Source organism: Amphiura filiformis, chromosome 16 (genome assembly GCF_039555335.1).
Source record: "Amphiura filiformis chromosome 16, Afil_fr2py, whole genome shotgun sequence".
NCBI classification, from domain to species: domain Eukaryota; kingdom Metazoa; phylum Echinodermata; class Ophiuroidea; order Amphilepidida; family Amphiuridae; genus Amphiura; species Amphiura filiformis.
Window position 1 is genome coordinate 21,809,195 of NC_092643.1, and position 26,512 is coordinate 21,835,706.

The window sequence follows — 26,512 nt, forward strand, 5'->3', positions numbered from 1 at the left end:
AAGTGTATGTAGCAGGGAGGAAAAGCCGACGACCTTTCATATTGAAGATATGGATTTTTTCCCAAAAAGACCTATTTTTTTTTTTTGTTTTGGAAAAAAAATCCATATCTTCAATACGAAAGGTCAACATTTTCAATTGATCGTCGATTTTTCATCCCACCTACATACACATTAAAGCCATATTATAACATTTTCAAACAAAATAGATTAGCATTTCTTTGCCATAAAATGTTAGCTTTTACTGTCAAATATATCCCCTTTTATTTTTGAGCCGAACAACTACGGCAAAGCAAAAAAAATTGAATTTACTACCAGCGCACATGTCGCCAATATCGCACCACTCCTTCGGTCACGCTGTGGTACGACACGACCCTTTATTGTGTATATCACCGTCCCGCTCGCCGTTGCAATGCGTGGCGTGTTATGAACATCGTGTATGCGTTCGACTAATAATTCCATCGTAATAATAAAGCGCCGGTTCCGGCGTTTTATTTCAAATCTCGGATTTTGACAAAACTACAACACCTAGAGTCTTGATTTTTGCAGGGTATATTGGTTTAATAAAGTACAATATTATCGTGTAAAAAAAGGAATTTTAAAAATTCAGTGAGGGCGTCTTCCTCAGCAAATGTTCACAGTATAATATGGCTTTAAGTATAAATCATCAGATTTATAAAGTTTACTTCAAGTACTGTTAAATATCAAAAATATCAATTTTTAATGATTTGCCATAAAATGTGTATTAAATTGCGAATTTCAAAAATCAAAATTATTTGATATCAGAATGACATTCTTCAGATTCAGAATGCAATTCGATATGTCTGATGTGCTCTAATGTCCCACAATAAATACTGTCCAAACGTTCATACCCCAGCCCTTAAGGTGACGAAAAAAGAAAACCCTGTTCTACGGGCCCGACCGACCCACATTTTGAACAAATGAATGTCGACCCAAATTTCAGAACTTTTAGGAACAATTTTTTTTTTGTATTTTCTCAAATTGCAAATTATTTATTTACAGATTTTGGTTATTTTTGGGTCATTTGCAAAAAAGAAAAAGAAAAAAAAAGCCTTACTTGAAAGGTCCATCCGCCCGTAGAACAGGGATTCTTTTTTTCGTCACCTAATGGTCCAATTTTTTCACATTAATTCAAGTCTACCATTAACACAATATGTTTCACAATTTTGAGTTGTATTGCTCCGGCGGTTTTAATATGAGAAGCAAAACGTATAACAATGCCCCATATGATAGTGCATACTTCCACGTCTTTGCTCACACCAAAAATGAAACATATCTTAGGCATTAAATTTGACTGGGTTAATGAGAAAAACATGAACTTTCTTCTGATAACTAAATCTCAGTTTTGATGTAGAAAAATGGGGATGAGGCTCATTTTAAACTTGAAATGCACACACATATTGCTAAACTATAAAAATATTTGGTAGATATACGTTATAAATTGGTCTTTTTGCTCAAATTTACCCTTTCCCCCACCATTTTTCACAGAAAAGATATATATGTAGTTTAAAGAGGAAGCCCCGCCAGAACAGTTCTTCTGGGGTGAACCAAACCTGCCTGGTTATCAAATTAATCAGTGACAAGGGTATCTCTGAATTTGACAGGTGCTAATTGATGTTTTAATGTTATTGCATCAATTAACATCTGTCAAATTCTGAGATAACCTTGTCACTGATTAATTTGATAACCAGGTAGGTTTGGTTCACCCTAGAAGAACTGCTCTGGCGGAGCTTCCTATTCAAGCTCAACAATTAAATGTTTAATCTTCATAAATATAGACATTTGAATATACATGGCTTACTGAAGTTCAGTATCCTCTTCTAATTTCTCATATATATTGACTCATGTTAAAAAAATACTAACACCACCAACAAAAAACACCTGCTTTGCAAAGTTATAACATACACATACATTGTATATAACATACTAAAATTCACTACAGTTTGTCCACTTTGAAGTAAAAAGTAAAGTACACAGGTAATTACAGTTTTATCGCGACGTAATGTCAAAAGAAATTAACACGCTCAGGCCCGTATGCAGGGGGGTGCAACACACCATCCCAAATTTGGAAAAGTATACAAAAAGTCTTCAGAAAAATTTCAGAATTTGCGAGCATAGCCAGCAAAAAATTCAGGTTTTTCACGCTTTTTTAGACAAAAAGTCCACTTTTTCAAAATCAGCACCCCCCCCAAATGAACTCATGCGTACGGGCCTGGTTAGATTACGCTGCTAGGCGCGCACAAATGCATTAGCGTCTTAATACACAATGCACGATACGCTCACGCAAAATGTGTGTATCTTACTTCATACTTCAAAGTGGACAAACTGTATTGACAAATATTTTTATTGAATGATCAAGCCATCTGAAAACCAGCCTGCTAAGGTCTAATTTTGTGCACAAGAAGTGGATGTCTCTTTTTCTGCAATTTTGACGCAAATACTTTGTTGCAACATAAATGAGGGCAAAATTGGTTTTGATGGCTGTCCTTGGCACAGGTTTAATATTGTCTTGTTCCCATTCACTGTATCTACTGCCAAATCATGTCAAACTTTCAAATGGCCAGGCGGTATTTCTGAACTAAAACAGATCTTAACCTAACATGCTGGTGTTCTTTACTTGTTTGTAAACAAAAAATAGACTTGGTTCAAGGTATGAGGCTGTTTTTCTCTCTCATTCTCTTCTTTAAAAAATTGTTTAAGTTACACCATGGTCTATAAATGGCTCAACTGCTTAAGTATTTTCTTCATATTTAACATTATTATAACATTGTATAAAAATAACATTTTCACGACATTTCAGATCTGACATTGATTATCAATAAGAAATAGTACCTTATTATTGTTAGGTTGTTCCATTCAAAGGGTACATTATTCATCTATACAGGATACTGCAGACCTTCACTGTGGACATTCATTATCATAGCAATGAGTCTCTGCACTAGATGTTATGCTGTTCCTCTGCATTGCACCATAGATTATCAAAGAACAGAGAAAAAACCTGGTTCATAGTGCTATAGAAGTTTCACATTATGCCGAGTCCATGTCTGATTTACTCACACCTGTGAGATTAGTGCCGTTGAAAAGTGTGGTAATTTGTGTCGTCATATTCAATCGATGATTGCACACATACACAGGTAATGAAAGCAGCTTAAGCCTAAAAAAAATGTTTCATTGGCGCAACCCGACCGACACTAAAAGTAGGCCCCACCCTAGACTTTTTAAAAACTTTTACCCCAAATAAATAAATAAATAAAATTTAAAAAAAAAGAAGAAGAAAAAGGCCTTTATCAGACACAATTTACAGCTTTAGTAAAAAAAATTCCGTACCTACCTACCCTAATTTATGTTACACCAATCAAACAATTTGATTTAGGCCTTACTTATAGTCTAGGGCAATACCTTCAAAACAGGTGCAGATCCATCACTATGGTAATTGATCCTGTCACATTACTATTTCTACAGTGAATTCTATTGTTAAGAAATAACAGGTAATACAATCTCCTTATACCTAATATAAAGTTTCTGAGGCAGTACAAACATTAACCCTAAAGGTCCGTTCATACTACACGATGCGTTGCTTTGCGATGCGCTGCATCGTACTGCAAACTACTGCATTGCGATATCGCAATAAAGTTAAATACATTTGAACTTGGAAATGCGTTGCGTTGAGTTGGGGCAAAAGTAGTCAATATATTCGCAATGCGGTGGTAGTATGAACGGACTTTAACTCTGTAAAATCTTACAAAGCAAAACAAGCATGCTTGCATCATATGTGATGTGATGAGGTAATCACTTAAACTCATAATACGCATGCAGATGCTAATTTTGGTCCTTTATTGACGTACACTTATCCACCTTATCCACAGCATATAAGTGAGTGAGTATCATCTATTTACCAATAAATAATGTACCCTTTTTTAGTGAGGTAACAGAATTTCGAATTACACATGATAATAAAACATAATTAAAGCCATATTATAACATTTGCTGAGAAGGATGCCCTCAATATTTTTCAAAATTTTATTGAACCAACATACCCTGCAAAAAGGTGCTGTAATTTTGTCAAATTCTAAGATTTTGAATAAAACGCAGGAACTGTCATTTTATTATTACGATGGAAATATTAGTTGAACGCATACGCAATGTTCATAACACAGTATGTACATGGCATGCGGGATGGTGATCTACACAACAAACGATCATACCATAACACGACCGAAGGAGTGATATGTATTGGCGACATCGGCGCGGCCGCTGGTAGTAAATTCCAATTTTCTTTGCTTTGGCTTAGTTCTTCGATCGGCTCAAAATTAAAAGGGATATATCTGACAGTAAAAGCTAACATTTTATGGCAAAGAAATACTAATCTATTTTGTATGAAAATATGTTATAATATGGCTTTCATTTCATTATGAAAATGGAATTACATTCACACTTCTATCTTCCATTCATTAATTACTTTCAATACGTCTGGTAGCCTGTCCTTGTGCAGATATAGCAGACCTCCTAGAACTCCAGCAGATGTCACCAAGCCACAGAATTTCAGAAAACCGCCGACGGTTGGACAATTCTTCTCAATGCACTGAATTCCAAAGGTTTGGCAGGGATGTCCTACAAAAAAATGAAGAACAAACAAACAACAGGTAAGACATAAGATTACAACATCAAAAGTCACAGATTTTAAAACTGGTCAACCACCCAGGCAGGGGGGGGGGTACTCAATTTTGGTTTTGATGGGTGTGTGCTGCTGAAAATTTGAAAGTGGACACATCAATATACCAAATTTTCAAGAAATTTTGACCTATCAATATAGCAAAAGTAAAAATTTTCCGCCAAATTTAAAACAAATTGTCTTAGGTTTTACAAATTTCCCCAAAATTTTTGGCAAGATTGAGGCAAAATTGAGCTATTTCCCCCAAAAAATGGATACAATTTTGAAAAAAGGGCCCATCCATTTACCTAAATTGACCTAGAAAAAGGGGTCATTGATATACCAAAAGGCTGCAAAATGCTACCCATGTTTGAGGGTCATTTGTACTTAGTACCCCCCGGTCAACAACACACATTTTCAATATTTCATTATTTCAGGGAGACCCCCCCGGGGTCAACAACATTCGACCATTCTCCTTCCTCAGTGGTGTAATGCTGTAGGTTGACTGACTGATGACCCTACTGTCATTTGACTTAATAATGTCCTTTTTGTCCTTTGGGACATTGTTTCTAGTAGAGAATCATATATTCTGGAAAGTTTTAGGCCCCTGTCCCCATAACAAAAAAAGTGAGAGAAGTATTATTATGCATCAAACAAAAGACAAGCCCACCCTAAATATATACAAGAGAGGCTTGGATATCATGTGTGCTTGCATGGAAGGACATAAGCCACTATAGCAAGAGGCAAGAAAATGGAATGTGCAATTTTGGGATGGGCATCTTTTTCATTTAAAGGGTCACCATTACAGTAATAATCTTACAACTGAAGCAAACGCGTTTTCAAACATGCATTACATAATTGGTTTCTTGCTTGTTATTTTGTTTCCACATTAATTATATGCACTTATTTTATTTTAATGATATAAGTTAATTTTTGTGTGATGCATTTACTTTCTTCCATTATTTTTATTACATCTTAATGTGTCTAATTATTATTGTTAGTATTGCAATAAGTTAACATTGCAAACACTTAATTATTGTGCTTCTTTAAATTTATTCATCAACATATAAATCAAACCCAGTTCTATGGGTCCAACTGACTGATCTCTATTTGTTGATTTTATTTTTTGTATACAAGTAAATTAACATTGCAAACACTCAATAATTATTGTGCCATTCTTATTCATGAACATATGAATCAAACCCTGTTCTATGGGTCCAACTGACTGATCTATATTTGTTGAATTTATTTTTTGTATACAAGTAATAAATTAACATTGCAAACACTCAATTATTGTGCTTCTTTTATTCATGATCATATGAATCAAACCCTGTTCTATGAGGCCAACCAATCTTTTTGGTGATTTAATTTTTTATATGCAAGTAAAAACAGCCATATTCTTGGCAGAAGAGGATTTATTTTGACTTAAAATTCAGGCCATTTTCAAAATATGTTTATAAAAACTGTTCAGATTTGTTCCATGATTTTTTAGGGACATTTAACCTCTTCCAAAAATAAAGACTTGTAAAATAAATTCCTGACCAACCGATCCTACTTGGAAAGTCCTATCAGTAGAACAGGGTTTTTTCATTGTCTTTGGTAGAAATGGAAGCCCCTAGCACCACTGATAAAAGAAACAAAAATAAGAGAAACCAATGAACACAAGAATTGAACTCACAATTGACTCCGGCTCTTCCTGCCACACTTGGTCCCTTCTAAGGATTCTTTTTGCATGTAAAACCTGAGAAATGATAATATACAAATCATTACACACACAGCTACAAGATATACACTAAAAATATATCATACTCTCTTTTCAAAAACTGAACGGAATAAAATGTACAAACATTGCAAGTAGAAGATCAACCTCGCAAACACGTTTGCAAAAGATTAGAAAAGGTTGACAGAACCCGATATTTAATAACATACAATGCAGTTTTGAAAGTTGCACTTTGGTCCATTCAAATCTGCAGAATGTATCTACAGTACATGCAGATCAAGCATACTGTATTGTTTCAGATTTAAAAATAATTTTGTCAAACACTTTTTGATTTATTCTACAAAGTCTTAGAGGGAACTTAGAACTTGTAAACCCTTTATTATACAAGTGTATTATATTTAGCACATGACATACCTCTCTTGCTGCTCGCTCACCAGACTGAACAGCGCCCTCCATATAGCCTGACCACCAAGTTGCTGTTTCTGTACTGGCAAAGTATACTCTACCAAATGGAGTACGCAACACCCTGCAAACAGATTTAAAAGATGTCATACTTACAGTTACATACCATAAAGATTCACCTATGCACATGGGCATCTTTGCCTTAAAAGTAAATTTCATGTACAAACACTGTCAGATAAGAATTAAGGGGCTGTGCCCTAGGCCTTGTTTGCTTGTGGGATTTTTTATGGGATGACACCCCTTACCAAACCCGAATGCAATTATTGCATTCAGAATGCATTCATATCTTACCATTGTGGTAGTGATATGGCATTTTGTGATCTTTTGCATTTGAATGCATTCAAATGCAACAGACCACAAAATTTTGAATCCTTTCGAAAGCAATATATCCAAATTCAAATAACCTTGTTTTTTGTGTGTTATTTTTGCATTCGGATCTGACAACTAAGGACAAAAATCTCTGCATTCGTGTTGCATTCGGTAGCATTCTAATCCAACCACAAATGATGATCACATGGTCACCACATGTTTTTTTTTCCTTCAAATTATGCTACAAAAGTGGCAGTTATGTTTGTGCCAAAAATTCCAGTTTTGTCAGGGGAGCTCATGTATTGCGCCATTTGGTGAATCTTTACGGTACATCAGATAACTTGACATTATCCAATATCTACAAGTATAGGGGAAATGTCAATTTATCAACACAAACAGAGTCTCGCTAGTATCAATTGGGCAAGGGCAGCAAAGTCAGGCAGCTTGTTTACCAATGTTTACACTTTGCCAGTGTGAGTGTTTATAGTTTAGATACCAAACTACTAGATGGGAGGTTCATACCTCACAAACACAATGTCCATATTGTAGATATCCATTGAAGAATTTAATATGAACATTTTTTTGTTATAAAAAAGTAATTTTATGACTCAGTCCATGCATGCTAAAACCACATCAAGCCAACTGAATAAATAACTTACTTTCCATATTTACTAAATACCCCTGGAGGTGGTGCTCCCATGTAACACCCTCCAGACCACTCCTCCTCCATCCAGTTGTGTTCTACATAATACGTTGGCTACAGAGAGAGGGGGAGAGAGATGTAGAAATGGTATTATAACATAAAATGTGCACCTTAGTAGATTATGTACATTGATTCACCTCAAATGTGGCAGTGACTTAAGTGAGTATTTCACTCATGGAATACGCTGGCCCGGGGGGGGGGGTACTCAAGTTTGGTTTTGGTAGGGACATGCCGCTGAGAATTGAAGTGGACCCATAAATATACCAATTTTTCAAGAAATTTGGACCCATTGATATACCAAAAGTCAAAATTTTCGGCCTAATTTAACCCAAATTCTCTTAGTTTTTAAAAATGTTCCCAAAAATTCTAGATTAAGGAAAAATTGGGCTATTTTCCGAAAAGAATTGAGAAAAATTTGAAAAAAGGACCCATTCATATACCAAAATAGGCTTTGAAAAAGGTCATTGATATACCAAAAGGCCGAAAATGCTACCCATATTTGCGGCATGCCCCCGTATGGTCATTTGTATTGAGTACCCCGGACGCTGGCCTAATTTTGCAGAGCAACATGGGTACAAGGGCCATTTGTTGGCATACGTGCGAACCAACCGCGTAAAGGTACTAACGTCACCACTAAGCTTGGGTGAAACAAGGTATAGGTGTCATTCTACATTTTTAAAATATAGAAGTAATAACACATAACTTTTTTCAATCTCCATGGAGATACAATCAAGCATAATGTGGAACATGATTTGACCATTTTTTACTATTTAAGCTGCAAGTTTCGTTTGATAAAGGCTTTGGAACTTTTTTCTTCTTTTTTTTAAATTTATTTAAATCTATTTATTTATTTAATTTGATTTTTTTTTCAAAAAAAAAGTCAGGGTCGGGTCTACTTTCAGGGTCAGTCAGGTTACGCCAATCTTATCATCACAAATTATCATCTTGATGGAAATATCAATGTTCTGTATAAATTAAACAAGAGAAATATTGTCTTACATGCAAGGCCTCTTCTGTGTTGAATGCTTTGGCATAGTACTCTGCTATCACTTGTTTTCTGTCGGAAGTGGAAAGAATCAACATTTACTATCAAAAATTGTTGTCTTACTTTCATTCAAATTTGTTTCTACATGGAGCAATTGGGTCATTCCATTTAAAATCCACCCACTACCCCAGTGGAAGATTTTGTAAATAGCTTCCACAGTGAGAGTATGAATTTCAAATGGAATGAACACATTAGCAGCTTAATTTGAATTTCATACACCCTCTGAGAAAGACTCAACCTGAATCTTCCACTGAGGGAGGGCATTTTTCAAATGGAGCTGCTAATGTATTCATTCCATTTAAAATTCATACTCCACCTGGGGACGATATTTCCAAAATCTTCAACAGGGGTAGTGTGGATTTTAAATGGAATAACCCATTTAATACCTGTAATAATGGTAACCATCAGTTGTTTTACGTTTTTGCAATGTGAAAATTCTAAACATTAGAATAGTTCAAATTCCTTAGTTCAAATTCAGATTATTAACAATACGAGCGTATAGCCTCCAAACAACTGATGCACATTTATAAGCCTCTACTCCACAGCAGCCATTGGGCTACCACTGGTTTTCTCGGTAGGGGTTCCCATGTGACCGTGGCTTTCCCATTCAGCATAGCGTAATTCACCTGCTGGTGTAAGAGATATTTGCTTGACCCATGAGTTGAGCTGACCTTTTCTTGTAAAGTAAACAGACACATGTCAGCTAAAAATAATTTTGGTACTAGTATTTTGGGATTTTGCTACGGGACTGTGTGGACATTCTATTCTACACCCATCAACAGTTGGTACTCTTTTCCTGGTTCCCCCTGATTTATTAGAAGTTTATATCATAAGTGACAAAAGAGTCTAGAAGATGCCATGAAATTAGAATCATAAAATTGGGAAGGACATGACCCGGAGCTACCTGGGAATATGACCAATAGCTAGAATTTTTATCGAGTGCTGATATGGAAACAGCATTGCATTTGCAAGAAATATAAAACAATATTATGGCTCATATATGGAAATGGAATAAATCTGGACTTGATAATGCCAATTATTATGAAAGCTCAAAACTCAGTAAAACCACAAATATTGGTAAAACAGACCAAATGTCACTCTACAAATCTAGCTCCATGGCTGAGTCGATCTCGGTAAACAACCCGGGTAAACACCATGCTGTACAATTGTACTGCCCCTGCATGCACTTGACTCATGACCGGTGTCAAGAAAAGCCAAGTTTGCATTTTACCTTCCTGTGCCACGACCTGTCCTGTGTAATTTAAATCCTTTTCTGGACTGAGATTTGTTCTTGATTTATATTCCATAAAGTAGAAAGGTCCCGGAGAAAAGTATCATTCCAAATTCCAATCATTGACCAACTGACCTAGTTTTATCGTGCATGCGTGAGATCGTGGTTGTTTATGGAACACACGAAAACATGTGCTTACAATGACCGGGGCAATGACTAGTCTTGGTGTCACACTGCATGTGGGTATAACATGAACATACACAACAGTAACAGTCTGGAAAGAGACGTGAGCTAGCCAGACTGCAGTCTCTGATACTGAGTACTAGTTGCTTCAAAATATTGGCTGGTTTTCGAAAGGATCTAAAGGATCTATAGAGTGATAGAAAGGAGCGTTTGGGGATCTAAATGCTCTGAATTATTCATTATTATACCCTACGTCAGCTCATTATATAAAGATTTCTACACGCTGGTGTAAACAAAAAAATCAGATTTTTTTGATTTAAATCGGATTTTTTTGATTTAAATCGATTTTTTTGATTTTTTTAATTCCAAGAACTGCAATACCCCATAATAAGTTCAAAAGAGACCAGTGGAATGCTAGACATATGCACAATACTATCAGGTATTTACAAAAATTCAAAACGGGGTATAATTATATGACAAGAGGTCATTGGAATAAATGTGGTAATGAAATGCATGCATACCTTTCTTCCTTGGTTAAATGGCAGTACTGCCTAGCCCTCTCACCATTCATGAACCTGAAAGAGATAAAAAGAAGTATACGGTAATCCCCAATCCAAAATGAAGTCAATGTACCACAGAGTCAGGCTAGCATTACATTAAACACAGATTCTCTATCTCTCTTTGGGCTATTCCATTTAAAATACACACTACCCATGTGGAAAATGTATCTAAAATCTTCCACAGAAGGAGTATGTGTTTCATATAGAATAGACAACTTCCATTTCAAATATCCATTCCTATTGTGGAAAATATAGGCCATAATACAGGGGGCGTATGGGTCTCAAAATGATTAACCCTGACCAATTACATATGAAAAACATACTCCCCCTGTGGAAGATATTTCCCAAATCTTCCACAGGGGTAGTATGGGATTTAAATTGAATAGCTCATTGTCTCTAATTTTACCTATCACTCTTTCTCAAGTCAATCTGTTTTTCTACCAAGCACTTTGAATGATTTTCAGATGTGTCCGCATTGTCAATCACGCAGATGCATCGGACACGAGTTGTTAAATGGTGATGAACAACAGTGATACATGATTGAAAGGATCCCTTTCAACAATGAAAACAAGCTAAATATCGTCTAATTCACATGAATATTTCATGAGGAATGTCAGATAGTCATCGACACTCAACATTACAAGATTGTTGATATACCAATAAGACTATAGAATAAAAATGGCAATATTGATGCTTTCTCCAAAATACTGAATTCAACATGTAAGTATATAGGCACACAAATTCCAGGCATGACAAATTTTACGCGATCATGCATAACATTTATGCCGTTATCGCGTATACGCTACTGTAAAAGTGTGGATTCATCACCGATTAACAAGAGTTTGCTCCTATACAACGGTATTAGCCTTTCAACAAGGCTCTGCCTGGACCCCGCCTGGAGCACCGTAGTGGGAGCGCCACCTATAATTTGCCGCTCGCTGTCGCGGCTTCACCGCTCTGTCGCGCCTTCGGCGCTCGCCCCCCCTGGGATCGCGAGGTCTATGACAAAGACTACAACGGTATAGGAAGAGTTGATGAATATTAAAAAAAAAATAAACAAACAAATGAAGCCAAAATCAAACATTTGAACCAGCCCAATTTAAATTGGGCTATTCCATTTAAAATGCACACTACCCCTGTGGAAGATTTTGGTAATATCTTCCACAGGAGGAGTATGTTTTTAAAATGTAATTAGTCAGGGTTAATCATTTTGAAACCTATTATACACCCCCTGTATTAAGGCTTTACCTATATCTTCCACAAGTGGAGTGAGTATTTCAAATGGAAGTTACTCAACTGTCTATTCTATTTGAAACTCATACTCCCTTTGTGGAAGGTATTTCCAAAATCTTCCGCAGGGGGTAGTGTGGATATTAAATGGAACAGCCCATTGGCATACTTGCCCTAAAATTCCTGGATATGATCCATCAGGTTTTGTTTCTTCTTGGGTGCCAGCCACTGGTCCCATGCCTACTATTATACCATTGTAATCTGAAATCATTAGAATACAGAGTAAAAGAGAGGCCATTTCGTGCATCATTTTTGAAAAAAAAATCTATAGTTTGTTAGGCTTTTACCACTACGCCGAAAAGTAGACCCACATTAAAAGTGATATACACCAGGCACAAAAAGAAACTTGTCAGTTATATTCATCCTTGCTGTTCAATAACTTGATAAATTTTGGATTATTCTGAAATATACATTTTGTTAATTGGACTTTGCTTTCTCATTTGACACCCTGTTCGTGAAAAGCGAACAAGAATTGACCAAGATATACGCCTCCAAAGCCTCAAACCCCAAAAAGAAAAGTTGCATTTTCAACGGTTTTCAATGGGAACACATCGTTGAATTGCACACAAGCACCACGGGCCAATCAATAAAGCACACAGTGTAACAGGCACAATTGAATCCTTAAAATTGCAACTTTTCATTTTGGGGTTTGAGAGTTTGGAGGCGCATATCTTGGTCAATTCTTGCTCAATGTTCATGAACAGGGTGTCAAATGAGAAAGAAAAGTCCAATTAACAAAATGTATATTTCAGAATAATCCAAATTTATCAAGTTATTGTACAGCAAGGATGAATATAACTGACAAGTTTCTTTTTGTGTCTGGTGTAGTTAACCTATGTGATGCTTCATGTGAAATGTCACAAGACAATTCTCGAAATAAAATACATTGATATTAATCCGTGATGTCACAAGGCCCGCCGATTAAGAGCTGATCAAACTATAATGATATTAACCCCATGGGTACTACAGCCTTTATTACAGTGCCCCTAATTGGTTAAATAGAGCTTTAAAATCCCTCCAGCCCTAACTGACTGTTCTTACCACATCTCTGATTGGTTCAATGTATGATATAGCCCTCTTTGTAACCACGATGTCACAAGGCCCGCCGATTAAGAGCTGATCAAACTATAATGATATTAACCCCATGGGTACTACAGCCTTTATTACAGTGCCCCTAATTGGTTAAATAGAGCTTTAAAATCCCTCCAGCCCTAACTGACTGTTCTTACCACATCTCTGATTGGTTCAATGTATGATATAGCCCTCTTTGTAACCACGATGTCACAAGGCCTGCCAATTAAGAGCTGATCAATCTATAATGATATTAACCCCATGGGTACTACAGCCTTTATTACAGTGCCCCTGATTGGTTAAATAGAGCTTTAAAATCCCTCCAGCCCTAACTAACCATTCTTACCATATCTCTGATTGGTTCAATATATGATATAGCCCTCTTTGTAACCAATCAAAATAGTTCTGAGAGGACATTTTTGATTATTGTTCTCCACATTTTGCCTGGCTCTCATTTCCGAATAATAGATTTGCATTGCTCTTTCGACCGACCCTAAAATCTGAAAAAATATTGGGTCAGTTTTTTCCCCTTCATATTTCAATGTTCATTTGGTATAAAATACACAAAAGTGTTGTGAAAAAAATTCCCTTAGCTAGGATTTTCAAGAGAATGAAAAAGTGACAAATTTTCCTTAGTAAATCACACTCTTGGGTACAAACCCCTTCATACTTTCTTGCACAAGTGTGGACCTTACAGTTTTACATGCCAATTGCAAAATGTAGCCGGACCATATCAATGCTTTTACTATAATGACAAGTTATATGAGACTTACCTAGATCCCTCCAAAAAGGTCTCTTATAATACATCATGGTCTTAATACATGATCCCATGGGCATTCTCTGAATCAGCTAGTACATGAGAGGTGGAAACAAAAGAAAAGATAATCAAGTTTTGTTTATGAATTCAGCTTTTAAACCCATGAGCACTATTACCTTTCTTCCAGTGCCTCTGATTGGTTACATGATATAGTCGCAGTGGCGTAGCCAGCACTTTTTAAGAGGGTGGATCACCCTATCATATATACCCAGGGAATCGCTGGCCGGGCCAGCGTAACTTCTGTGGCTATAGTCTGTGATTTTCTACATAGCATGTGAGGGGCCGGAGGTTCAAACCCTGGGTGTACCAAGTGATTTCATTGTTCATCTTCTCTCCTTTCTTCTTTTCCTTCCGATAGCAAAAAATCCATGGGTTGGGTTAGGGTTAGGCTAGCTGAAAATAGGGTCTCTTAGGTGTGGTGAAGTAGCCTGAAAAAGGGGTCGTTATCGCTGCACATATACCCATATACCACCTGACAATGGCATTGCTCTCCTCCCGACAAAGTATAGTCTTGGTTTTAAAAAAACCATTTCCAGTGCTTCAACAAATTGGGCTATTCCATTTAAAATCCACACTATCCCTGTTGAAGATTTTGGAAATATCTTCCATAGAGGGAGTATGTTTTTCAAATGTAATTGGTCAGGGTTAATTATTTTGAAACCCACACTCCCTCTGTGTTATGGCTTTGCCTATATCTTCCACAACTGGAGTGAGTATTTCAAATGGAAGTTGCCCAATTGTCTATTGTATTCAAAACTCATACTCCCTTTGAGGAAGACTTCAGCTAAATCTTCCACAAGGGTAGTGTGGATTTTAAATGGAATAGCCCATTTGCCACAAACAGACTCACCTGATTCTTGAGTGCTGGTAGAGATGGCTGGAAGGAGATCTTATTCATAATAGCTGGTGGAACTGCACAAATAACATACGTTGCCTGCATTAAGGATATATAATCAGAATTACTTTAATCACTAGCCGTGGGGGCTTGCAAAAAGTGTTTTTGATATTTTTTGGCCCTGTAAAGGATCACCATTTATAAGCATGGTATTTTACTTATCCCGGATTTTTTCACTTATCCGGCCAATGCTTACTCCCGATTCCCAAATTATTTTTTTTGACATTGCAAGAATGACTAGAAACGTCACGGTTTCACAATTACCTTAAACACACTTCCATCTGCTACTGTTACAGATACCAATTCATCAGTTTGTTCTAACCTAGTAACTGGGTTACCTAGCAACACACAGTCTGCCAAAAAAAGAAAAGAAACTAGATGGCACAGTTGTGTTTGACCAAACACGAATATCTATGCCTGTGTTTCCTCCCACTAACCCCCAACCCCGCACCCCCACCCACCATGACACTCTCAACCCACCCTGACACCCCGTAATATGTTTAATGCTAAAACAGCTATCAGTATACCAACATAGAGCATTGCAGCTGCTTTATTTACTGAGAAAACAGCCAGCCCTTTGTTTTAACATTTGGGCCCTTGGGCCCCTAGCCCTGTACATCTGGGACCAAAACGGGCAAAAGGCACATCTACAACTTAGGGCTCATACATATGCCACATATGAGCCCTAGTGATCTTGTACTTTTAGAGCTGGGCTTGTAAATCTGTTGCACCATATTTTAACATTTGGGCCCTGGGGCCCATAATATATAACATATGGGGCCTTGTATATTTGTAAATATAGAGTACCCCTAGGGCTATCAGTGTACCAACTCAGGGCCATGAGGCTGTTTTATTTGATGAGAAATGGCACGATTGGTATTTTTACATTTGGGCCCCTGGGGCCCGTGACCTTTGACCTATGGGGCCAAAATGGGCAAAAGGCACATCTATGGGGTAGGGCCATTAAGTGTGCCAAATATGAGCGATGGGGCTCTTGTAGTTTTGGAGATAGCCCTGTTAATATGAAGCGTGAGAAGAAGGAGAAGGAGAAGGAGAAGGAAAAGGAGAAGACTAAAGAGCATAAGCAGAATATCTATGCCCTGTTCCACAGGCATAGATAAAAAGGGAAGTTATTTACAGTTGAGAACTTGAGAACATAAATCTCGCAATCATCTTCCAACAGTTTCATTTTGTAATCTAGACATGGTATCACTATCATTATTACTATCATTATTATTATTGTATTCATCAGATTAACCAGAACATTATACACAACCATTTTGTTTTTGATACAAGTTTTCACAACCAAGTCTGCGGGTGCTCTTTATCCCTTCCACTATGAGTAAAGTGCCACCCTCAAGACAATCTTTTTCAAACTCTTTTTCCACCGCCGCCGCCGCCACCACCACTGCCGCCACCACCGCCGACACCTCCACCACCACCACCACCACCACCACCACCCACCACCACCACCACCACCACCACCACCACCACCATCACCATCACCATCATCATCATCATCATTATTAATATTCATCAGATTAACCAGAACATACACAATAATTTTGTTTTTAATACAAGTTTTCACAACAAAGTCTGGGGATGCTCTACATGTATCCCTTGCACTACGAGTAAAGTCCCGCCCTCTAGACAATCTTTTTCAAGCTCTTTTTCCATTCTGGAGAGCCCCATTTAGAAGTTCTACAGACTGACAAAATTATCCTCTGAATACCCAAAAAATTACTTTCAAATTTGAGCTTCAACCACTTATTTCTATGAAATTTTCCCCCAAAAAGTTACTAAAGACTTTTCGCTCAAAACATGCTATAATTATGAGCACGGCGAGTGAGTGTTGATCTGTTGCGCTAATAATAATCCTGTTAGAATGGGCTATTCCATTTAAAATCCACACTACCCCTGTGGAAGATTTAGCTGAAGTCATTCACAGAGGGAGTATGAGTTTTGAATAGAATAGACAATTGGGTAACTTCCATTTGAAATACTCACTCCAGCTGTGGAAGATATAGGTAAAACCACAATACAGGGGGAGTATGGGTTTCAGAAAGATTAACTCTGACCAATTACATACTCCCCCTGTGGAAGATATTTCCAAAATCTTCCACAGGGGTAGTGTGGATTTCAAATGGAATAGCCTAATAGTTGGTGGAAGGAAATAACGAAATTTGTCACTTATGAATTGCTTTCTTTTTTCATTCATTTTGGTATAACTTGGGGAAATATAAAACGGATAAAAAAAAAAGTATCAAAAAATGCATAACAGAATTGCCATCTAATGACTACTTCATTTGGTTAATTAGGTCTAGAGCCTTTAAGATATTGGTTTTGTTTTAAGTGTACGGATACTTTTTGTGTGCAGTATATAAGGTCATACATGCAGCAAGGTTGTTGCTTTAGGATATTTTTAGTGCTACTCTTATTTCTAATGGGCGATTCCAATTACAATCCACACTACCCCTGTGGAAGATTTTGGAAACATCCTCCACAGGGGAGTGTGTTTTTCAAATGTAATTGGTCAGAGTTAATCATTTTGAAACCCATACTCCCCCTGTATTATGGCTTTACCAATATCTTCCACAACTGGAGTGAGTATTCAAATGGAAGTTACCTAATTGTCTATTATATTCAAAACTTATACCCCCTCTGTGGAAAACTTAAGCTTAATCTTCCACAGGGGTAGTGTGGATTTTGAATGAAATAGCCGAATGCTTACATACTCTTTACCTTTGCCTAGTTTCTCTGCTATTTTTTCACTGATTTGCATCGAACCGCCAATAAATTTTCTTTCCTGTGAAAAACATAAAATTATAGAAACAAAAATAATGTGTGGGTACCATCTGTACAACAATATCTGCCAATAATTGCCTGGTAATATAGTCTGCATTTTTTTTCTTGCTTATATCTTAATATTTGCAAATGGAAACAATTAATATAAATTGACAATGTATGGATTCACCTTTTAATTGAATGATGCACATATTTTTTCCAAATCCATGCCACATATAAATGAAGCCAAGTTATATACAGTTGCAAACAGAAACAATTACCGGGTAATATAAATTGACACTGTATGAATTCACCTATTAATATAATGATGCACTTTTTTTTCAAATCAAAGGGAAATACATGAATAAGAAAACATAGAAACAAAATGCAATTAACTCACCTGCCCACCATCTTTGTTACTAGCAAACCTGACAAACCCTACAAGTATATAAAGAAAATATACAATGACAACAATTATAATAAACAGGATTCTTAGACCAAATACATCATACATAATAGATAGACATCCTGACCATTGTTTGTATGGACAAGACGATTTAATTAACCTGACCGCTCCTAAGGCCAAAAAAAAATATTGTTGTGTTGCCCTCAAGTGGAAAAATGAGAAATTTGGGTAGGACGGTCGGATTATTATTTTTTTTTTATTTTTTTTTTTTTTTAAACCTTCAGTTTTTAAAAATCCCCTCAAATATTAAATAATGCTTGTTCAATTAGGGGCATTTGTCAATTTTGACTTCTGGATACCTGTTAGACAACAATTAAAGACTAGTCTTACAATAAAATATTAATTTTAAGTGAAAAACATTGAGTTTTTGAACAAATCTGTAAAAATCATCATTCAAAAAAAAAAAAAAAAAAAAAAGAAATTGCGACCCTGATTTTTCAGGATTTAGGGTCGGGCGGTTGAGGGCAACACAACAATATTTTTTTTTGTGCCTAATTGACATATTCTAAGAAAAGTACAGATTTTTTAATGAAAAAAAGTAACATGTCAAGACAATAACCAAATGTACCCCAGTCTGTATGTCTTGTGGTACTTGTGTTAAAGTAACAATGTGCTCAGTAGTGGGGGACAAAGGGGGCAGCTCCCCCCATGAGAAGTCTTGCCCCCCTCTTTCCCCCTATGGGATGCTGGCCGCCCTGATATGCAAGATTTTTAGCCCTTTTTTGTACTTTTAGACCATTTCAGACTAATTTTTGACCATTTTTGTCAAAGTTTTCCCCCCTTAAAAGTTGTCTTGCCCCCTTTGCCCACCCTGAAAAGTGCTGGCTACGCCACTGAATGTGCTGAATGAATTTTGTCATGGCTATAAAAATAGATAATCTCCACCATTTATTAGGGAAAAGCCAAAAAAATTTAAACAGTTATCTGCCATCATTAAACTAGAGCGTAATAAAGGTTTGGGCATTTTATCGCATTAGTTTGTATAAATTCCACATACCTCCTCCACATTTGATGTACCACAAGAAGAACAAAAGTGATATATTTTCAGGCTCAGTGGCAAAAGCTGCACGTACGATAGTCAACATCAGGGACTTGGTAAACTGAAACCAGCAATTCTGGTCCATAAATTCTTTTACTGTCATTGAATCCCACTCTTCTGCTCTTGGACAATCCCATGGTGCTGCAGTGGACATCTGTACCAAATTAAATCACAAATCAGTGTTCAAAATTTTGGTTGTCCGTTCACCCGGAACATCTAAAAAAGTCGCCGGACAACCAAAAATACTGATTCGGTTGTCCGCCAGACAACAATAAATCTGTAGCCAAAACTCACATTTGTACGTGTATCTTTTAGCCGATGGTAATATTTAAAATGTGAAAAAATTTTGGAATAAAATAAACATGAATTTAAATGTGGTTCCACAACCCAGCTGTGAAACTCAACCGCAGCCATTATCTATTTACTTTATCGAGCCCCTCGATACCTGAAAAAAAAAGTTTAGGCATCACAGGGGAAGTTCCCTTTGCATTCGATAAGTCAAACGGTTATTGTGTTGATGAGATCGGATATTGTGTTGGAGCTGCAGAGTGGATTAATGGTTTTACTTCCACACGGACAAACAACCAGACAGCCTAACAAACAAAGAACCATCTGGGTGATACCATAAGCCCCACATATGTGTATTGGCACAATGACATAAAAATAGAGTTATCTGTACCATATACTTGCAACTAACCTGGCTTCCTAATTCATCAAAACTCCGAATCATTGCCAACGAATCCATGATCATGAGAGGGTTGTATGTGCTTGGTGCTGGACCCTTGAATGGCATTGGTGTGCCCTGAATAATGATAAAAAGATGAACAAGAAACAATTGTAATAGATTTTATAATATAAAGAGAGAGGTCAGCCTATCTGCTGTGTCCTAGCAGGACATCGGTCAATTTGAGACATTAAATATTAAATGTGGATCCAGAGGATACATGCCTGAGAAAATAGATTATAAATAAAAGAACTGGAGCTCATACAAACTGGCACTATAATAAAGAGAGATAAAATCAGAACCGTTTGGATTCGAACCAGCGCCAAGACTCACGATTACATGTTGTTGAGTTCACCACCACATGCCACAACAGCTCATGGCGGATCTGCCAGCGATTTAAACATGTAATGATTTTATTCTCTTGCAAATGTCTCACAGCCATTGAACTTAATTATATTATAATTGTTATATTATTATATTGTACCAAATATCTATATGCAAATAAATGCGCAAATAAATGTCCTCAAATATGAGGTCAAAAAATTGGACATGCTAATTTTAGAACACCCTGTACACTTACATTCACATGAGGGAAAAATATGGACCTCTCTTTTTCATTGAGGATGTAGTTATCAACGCCTAATTCTTTCGCCAGCCTGATGATTCGATTCTGAGTAGGACCAATAAAAGACCCACCTACATCTGTATATTCAATTGCGGGGTCCTGCCAACATAACAAGAAATAGATGTGGATTAGTTAAATGATGATAGTCTAGAAAGTGAGCATGATTTACCATTAAAGCTTATGTAAGGCTTGCACATAATTGAATTCCTGGGTGGAAGAAGGGCCCAACTCCATCAAAACTGTTTTTTGATAAAGAAAAAACTTAATATTTGGAAAAGTTTTATGGACAGAAGGTTGTCATCTTCAGGGGACCTTTAACACACGAACATACAGTACTACATACATTCGAATACAAGTTGGGCCCTTCTTCCACATACTCTAATTGTCAGTTCCGTAAACAGATGTGTTATTAAAATAGCTACAGAAATTTGGTAATTATCCATTAATTAAGTAGAAGCATGTAATATGTTAGCAAGAAAGTTTATTGTAGTGAAAAGCAGATTTCATGGATAAACAAAATTCCTCTTTAACCCAATATCTATGGAAGAAGGGCCCAACTCCATGGAATTGGGCCTTTCTTCCATGAAAACTATGATTAATTGTATGTGGAGGACTATTTAGAGAGTGGATTTTGGCTCATCTTTCACATACAATGAAGAATAGTCTGCTGGCAATAAAATGCTGGGTCTAATTCATTTTTGTAAAAAATTGGAATTGGGCCTTCTTTCACTTCTAAAGGCATTCAATTATTCTTTTGAAATTCTATAGCTAATTATTCTCTTGAAAATGGCTTTGCTATTACATGGACACTACCAGCCTCCAAGAAATATTTTGATTGTTAGGATTATGGAGGTAATACTGTTAAATTTTACCTGCCTGCCTCAACGGTAAGATCTTTGAGAGCTTTCTGGCTGAGTGGACTATGGTCGACTTTTACCCTCACATTGATAAACAGCAGTACGGTAATGTGAAGGACAGCTCAACTACTCACTATCTAGTGGATGTTGTAGACACTGTCCTTAAAGGTATTGATGAGGCTGGCCATTATGCAACCTTATGTGCTGTTGACTTTACTAAAGCCTTTGACAGGATTAATCACAATATTGCTGTTCAGAAGTTAATTGATATAAGTATTCGCCCAAGTATTATTCCTGTCATTAGTAGCTTTTTGTGTAATCGCACCCAATCTGTTAGAATCAAAGGCATGTCAATCTATTTCGGGAGTGCCTCAGGGCACTAAATTTGGTCCGATTATCGGTCAATTTGAGACATTAAATATTAAATGTGGATCCAGAGGATACATGCCTGAGAAAATAGATTATAAATAAAAGAACTGGAGCTCATACAAACTGGCACTATAATAAAGAGAGATAAAATCAGAACCGTTTGGATTCGAACCAGCGCGCACTCACGATTACATGTTGTTGAGTTCACCACCACATGCCACAACAGCTCATGGCGGATCTGCCAGCGATTTAAACATGTAATGATTTTATTCTCTTGCAAATGTCTCACAGCCATTGAACTTAATTATATTATAATTGTTATATTATTATATTGTACCAAATATCTATATGCAAATAAATGCGCAAATAAATGTCCTCAAATATGAGGTCAAAAAATTGGACATGCTAATTTTAGAACACCCTGTACACTTACATTCACATGAGGGAAAAATATGGACCTCTCTTTTTCATTGAGGATGTAGTTATCAACGCCTAATTCTTTCGCCAGCCTGATGATTCGATTCTGAGTAGGACCAATAAAAGACCCACCTACATCTGTATATGTCAATCTATTTCGGGGGGGGGGGGAGTGCCTCAGGGCACTAAATTTGGTCCGATTATTTTTTCCGCCATGGTCAATGATGCTGCATCTGAAGCCCCCCTGAAATGGAAATATGTTGATGACCTGACGTTTGGTGAAGTTGTAAATGCTAAGACAGGCGGTTGTTCACAACTGCAAAAAGATCTTGATGGTTTAGGTGAATGGTGCAACAAAAATGACATGCTACCAAAACCTTCCAAATGTCATATTATGCACATCAGTTTTTTGAAAAGGGAGCATTCCTTCAATCCTTTGACTCTCAATGGATCTGTTTTAGATGTCACTCAGAATATGAAACTTCTAATAGTATCACCTTAGAAAATGATCTTAGTTGGACTACTCAAGTCAATTCAATGATATCTCGCGCCTCTAGATGAATGTATATGCTTTATGTTTTGAGACGCTTCAATGCTTCGTGGGATGATTTATCTTCCGTTTATCAAATGTACATTCGGCCTATCATGGAATATGCCAGCCCTTTATGGCATACTAGTATCTCCAGAGCACAGTCTGAGCAGATGGAGCTCGTCCAGAAGCGGGCGTGTCGTATCATCCTGGGCCAGAGCTACACATCTTATCGGGCTGCTTTGGAGAAACTAGGTTTGGTTTCCTTATGTGAGAGGAGAAATCAGCTGTTGGTGCGATTTGGCCAAGGTTTGCAAGCGTCTGCTAAACATTCTCAAATGCTGCCTAAATCCAAAGGTGATCGCACGGTAGGAATCTTAGGTATGCCCAGCAGATTGATCCTCCTCGCTGTAAGCGAACCAGGTACATGCAATCTACCATTCCTCAAGTTGTTCAGCGTCTTAATAATCTGTGATTTTTGCCTTTGAATATATATTATGCTATTGTATGCATTTTGTTGCTGCTTTGTATGTTGTTTTTATACATGTTTTTAATTGTTACCCAGGCGTATCAGGTCTGTGACCTGCTTTCTGGATTGTTTTATACCTCAATAAATAAAATATAAATAAATAATGAGAAGCACGCAGGTAATATGGATTTTTATCCAAGATAACAGAATTCTTATCAACTAAAGAATAAAGCCATACACTCCATCTTTTCAAAGCGTGACACAATTGTCACCTGTACTGTACTCTCTGTACACATACATGTGAAAGACAGCAAACGAATAATTTTGTCATGTTAACTATTTTATCATACTCTACATGTACCTTGATTGTGTAGGTTCTGCCACCGACTCTGTTCCTTGCTTCAAGTACCAGTACATCTATGCCCGACTCTTGTAACAATTTGGCGGCTGATAATCCTGGAGAAAAGACAACAAGATGAAATACATCAGTGGTTCTGAGCAGACCCTGCTCACCAATCAGGTACTCATGGTTGTTTGATGGCATGTAAAATTTAGTAATTTTAAAGAAAGCTGAACAATGATGGCACTATTTATCAAAAATATTGTCTGCACTTTACACTGAGGGGAAGACACTAGTAAAATGGTATTGAGAACATCAGCAAACAGACAAACAAATGACATCGGAATTTTCAAAAACTTTATATCATGAAAGGTATAACTCATATTATTTGGCTAATTTAAATTTAAAATATATGTAATTAGCGCCCTCAAATTTGTAAACAAATGTACAGTTTATAGAATTAAAATTACTAAAAACAAGCAAAAACAGATGAATATTGAAATGGAAATCTGTGTTAAAAATTGCTACAAAATATAAGTGTATAGTTAATGTGATAGCTGTTGTTATTATTCAGGTCTAGAATTGAACATTATATTAATGTTTTGTTAGAAAAACTAATAAATGAGCACATAAACAACAGTGTACTATATTTGATCCTTGACCAAATACAAAGTGTAAAAGGAAACAATAAAAAATAGGGACGGCGATCCCAGATAGGTTGTCCGAAGATATGGGTAGTGAACACCACACACAGAGTAAATATTCATGTGAGAATTTGTTAACCACTCAGAACAAGGGCAAGTGGCATCGGTATGTTATTTATGATAAGAAAAGGGGTACCGCTAGAGTGTACTAGTACATCATTTCCAAACATATATAAGGGGCTGGGGGTAAAATTTCCAAATGGCTCGCCAAAAATCGCTTGCCCCCCCCCTCTCGGCCCGCCAAAAATTCTTTGCCCCCCCCCTTGCACATGCCAAATTTTTGGGATCCCAATTTCCAAATCTTAAATGGTCTATATATATGTTGCGAGTGCAGCGAGCAGGAAAATTTGCATATTTAAGCGTTTCTGTAGCGTTTTCCCAAGCCTTCTTAGCGCATTTTATTTAAAAGGCGCCCCATGAATATGTGCCAAAAATCGCTTGTCTCCCCTCTCGGCTTGCCAAAATTGCTTGCCCTCCCCCTTCGCCTCGCCAAAATTTCTTGCCCACCCCAATTTTACCCTCCCCCAGGGCTTATATTATTGCACAGCCCCTAATGAACTACTTGTCTTGAATCACTAAAATTTCAGTGAAGTTGAAGTAATTGGATTCTTTGACAGAACTTTTGTTACCAGTGTGTAGTTATTTTTTGAGAAAAATGCAAAGTTAGTCACAAAATTTATCAGGGTGTGTAGTACCACCTTAAGTCTTACAAAGTGTCACTAAATGTGGACCAGTGTGACATTAAAATTTTACAACCGACTTTGGGTCCTTGAACAATTCTGATTTCTGCCCCAAGGGCCCTTGAACTTGAAGATTCTGGCATATTTTGAACACTGTATACCACATTTATAGGCAGTCTTTAATAAATAGTATAGTACTATAGTGCCATATTCAGAAGCTTAGCCAGGATTTTAATCAATTTTGGTCCCATTTTTAGTCATTTTAACTTATCTAAGGACACGCTACTCTTTCCTGTCCACATTTTATCCTTATAAATTGTCTGTGAGGGGGCAGTTTTCCTGGCTTTCCCCTGGCTACACATCTGGCCTTATAACTCATTTTACTTGGTACAACAGGAAACGTTTATAAAAACATGTATGTAATTTCAAATCTTGAATGATAATTTATAATATCCAGGTTCCAAGCTATGAATACCCTGCCAACTTGTATCTTAATCCCATCAGCACTACCTGTCGACACAGCAGCTGATGGGAGTATCCCATGCATTGCAGTGAATCTGCTTGTTCCATAACAAATGTACACAAAATATTAACAAGAGCAGCTTAAATATTGAGAGCTATGGATAGTTTCACAATACTTTAGGGGTTATATTTTTGCAAACAAAAGTCTAAGCTTCCCTGATTCAAGTGAGTTATTTAAAGTTGAAGTGAGAGATTTTGTGTACATTTTCTATGGCACATTCAGTTCTATTATGGTACCGCAAAGCAAAATGGGATACTCCCTTCAGCTGCTGTGACCAGCTCTTGCTGTGACCTGTCGATGTAACATTCTCTCTGATTGTTCAATTACATGATATCTTCATTTTGAATCACCAACCAGAATGGAGCTTTGCAAATAATTCACCCCAATTTTTTTGTGTGGTGAAATTATTCTAACAATGTTGCTGATTGGTCCAATTAATAATGAAAACTTTTTTTTGACCAATAGGCAGGTAGTTCTCATGGGATTAACTCATTAAATTTAATATGTACTCACCACTCAGGCCAGCCCCAATCACTATCGCATCATAGGTAGTCATTTTGAAGCATGTATGATTCTCCTCACACACTCAGTAAACCTACTCTGCATCAACTGCACTGCTTTTATTGCATGTATTCAAATCGTATCCTTAGCCAGTTGCATTTGTTAGTCTTCTTCTGATCTATGCACAAAATGTAACAAAAATACCATGCAGCTGACTCTTTTATGTTTTCAGCCTACCATATGATATACATGTAGATTTTAAATGTTGTATTCATGCATTGTAGATCTGAAAGTGTCTCTATGCTTTTTCTAACATATACTGCACCCAGAAAATATCCTTACACTTGGAAAAAAATTCCTAATTTTAAACTAAACCATATTTGGGTAATCTTGCCCATTATGACACCCCATTTAATCCAACATGACCTTGAGAAGTAAAGTTACAACCATTTGATTGGACAAAGGTCCAGTTTTAAAAGTGACAAACTGGCCTATACAAGGTGAAAAAGATTTTTATTTTATTTCTCAGT

The 26,512-nt window shown here is 36.8% G+C and overlaps 1 protein-coding gene across 1 annotated transcript; it reads right to left on the reverse strand.

The window, feature by feature from the left end:
• Nucleotides 1–780: 780 nt before the first annotated feature.
• LOC140135726 (amine oxidase [flavin-containing] B-like) lies at nt 781–26,094 on the reverse strand. The gene is given in 18 exon segments (XM_072157327.1): nt 781–4,599; nt 4,602–4,629; nt 6,348–6,410; nt 6,804–6,915; nt 7,820–7,917; nt 8,863–8,920; nt 10,844–10,897; nt 12,286–12,373; nt 14,017–14,092; nt 14,911–14,994; nt 15,220–15,308; nt 17,698–17,761; nt 18,140–18,177; nt 19,203–19,398; nt 19,942–20,046; nt 20,549–20,692; nt 23,596–23,690; nt 25,995–26,094. Coding segments are annotated over 18 exon segments (1,587 nt in total). The 5' UTR covers nt 26,038–26,094; the 3' UTR covers nt 781–4,447.
• Between the last annotated feature and the right edge of the window lie 418 nt (nt 26,095–26,512).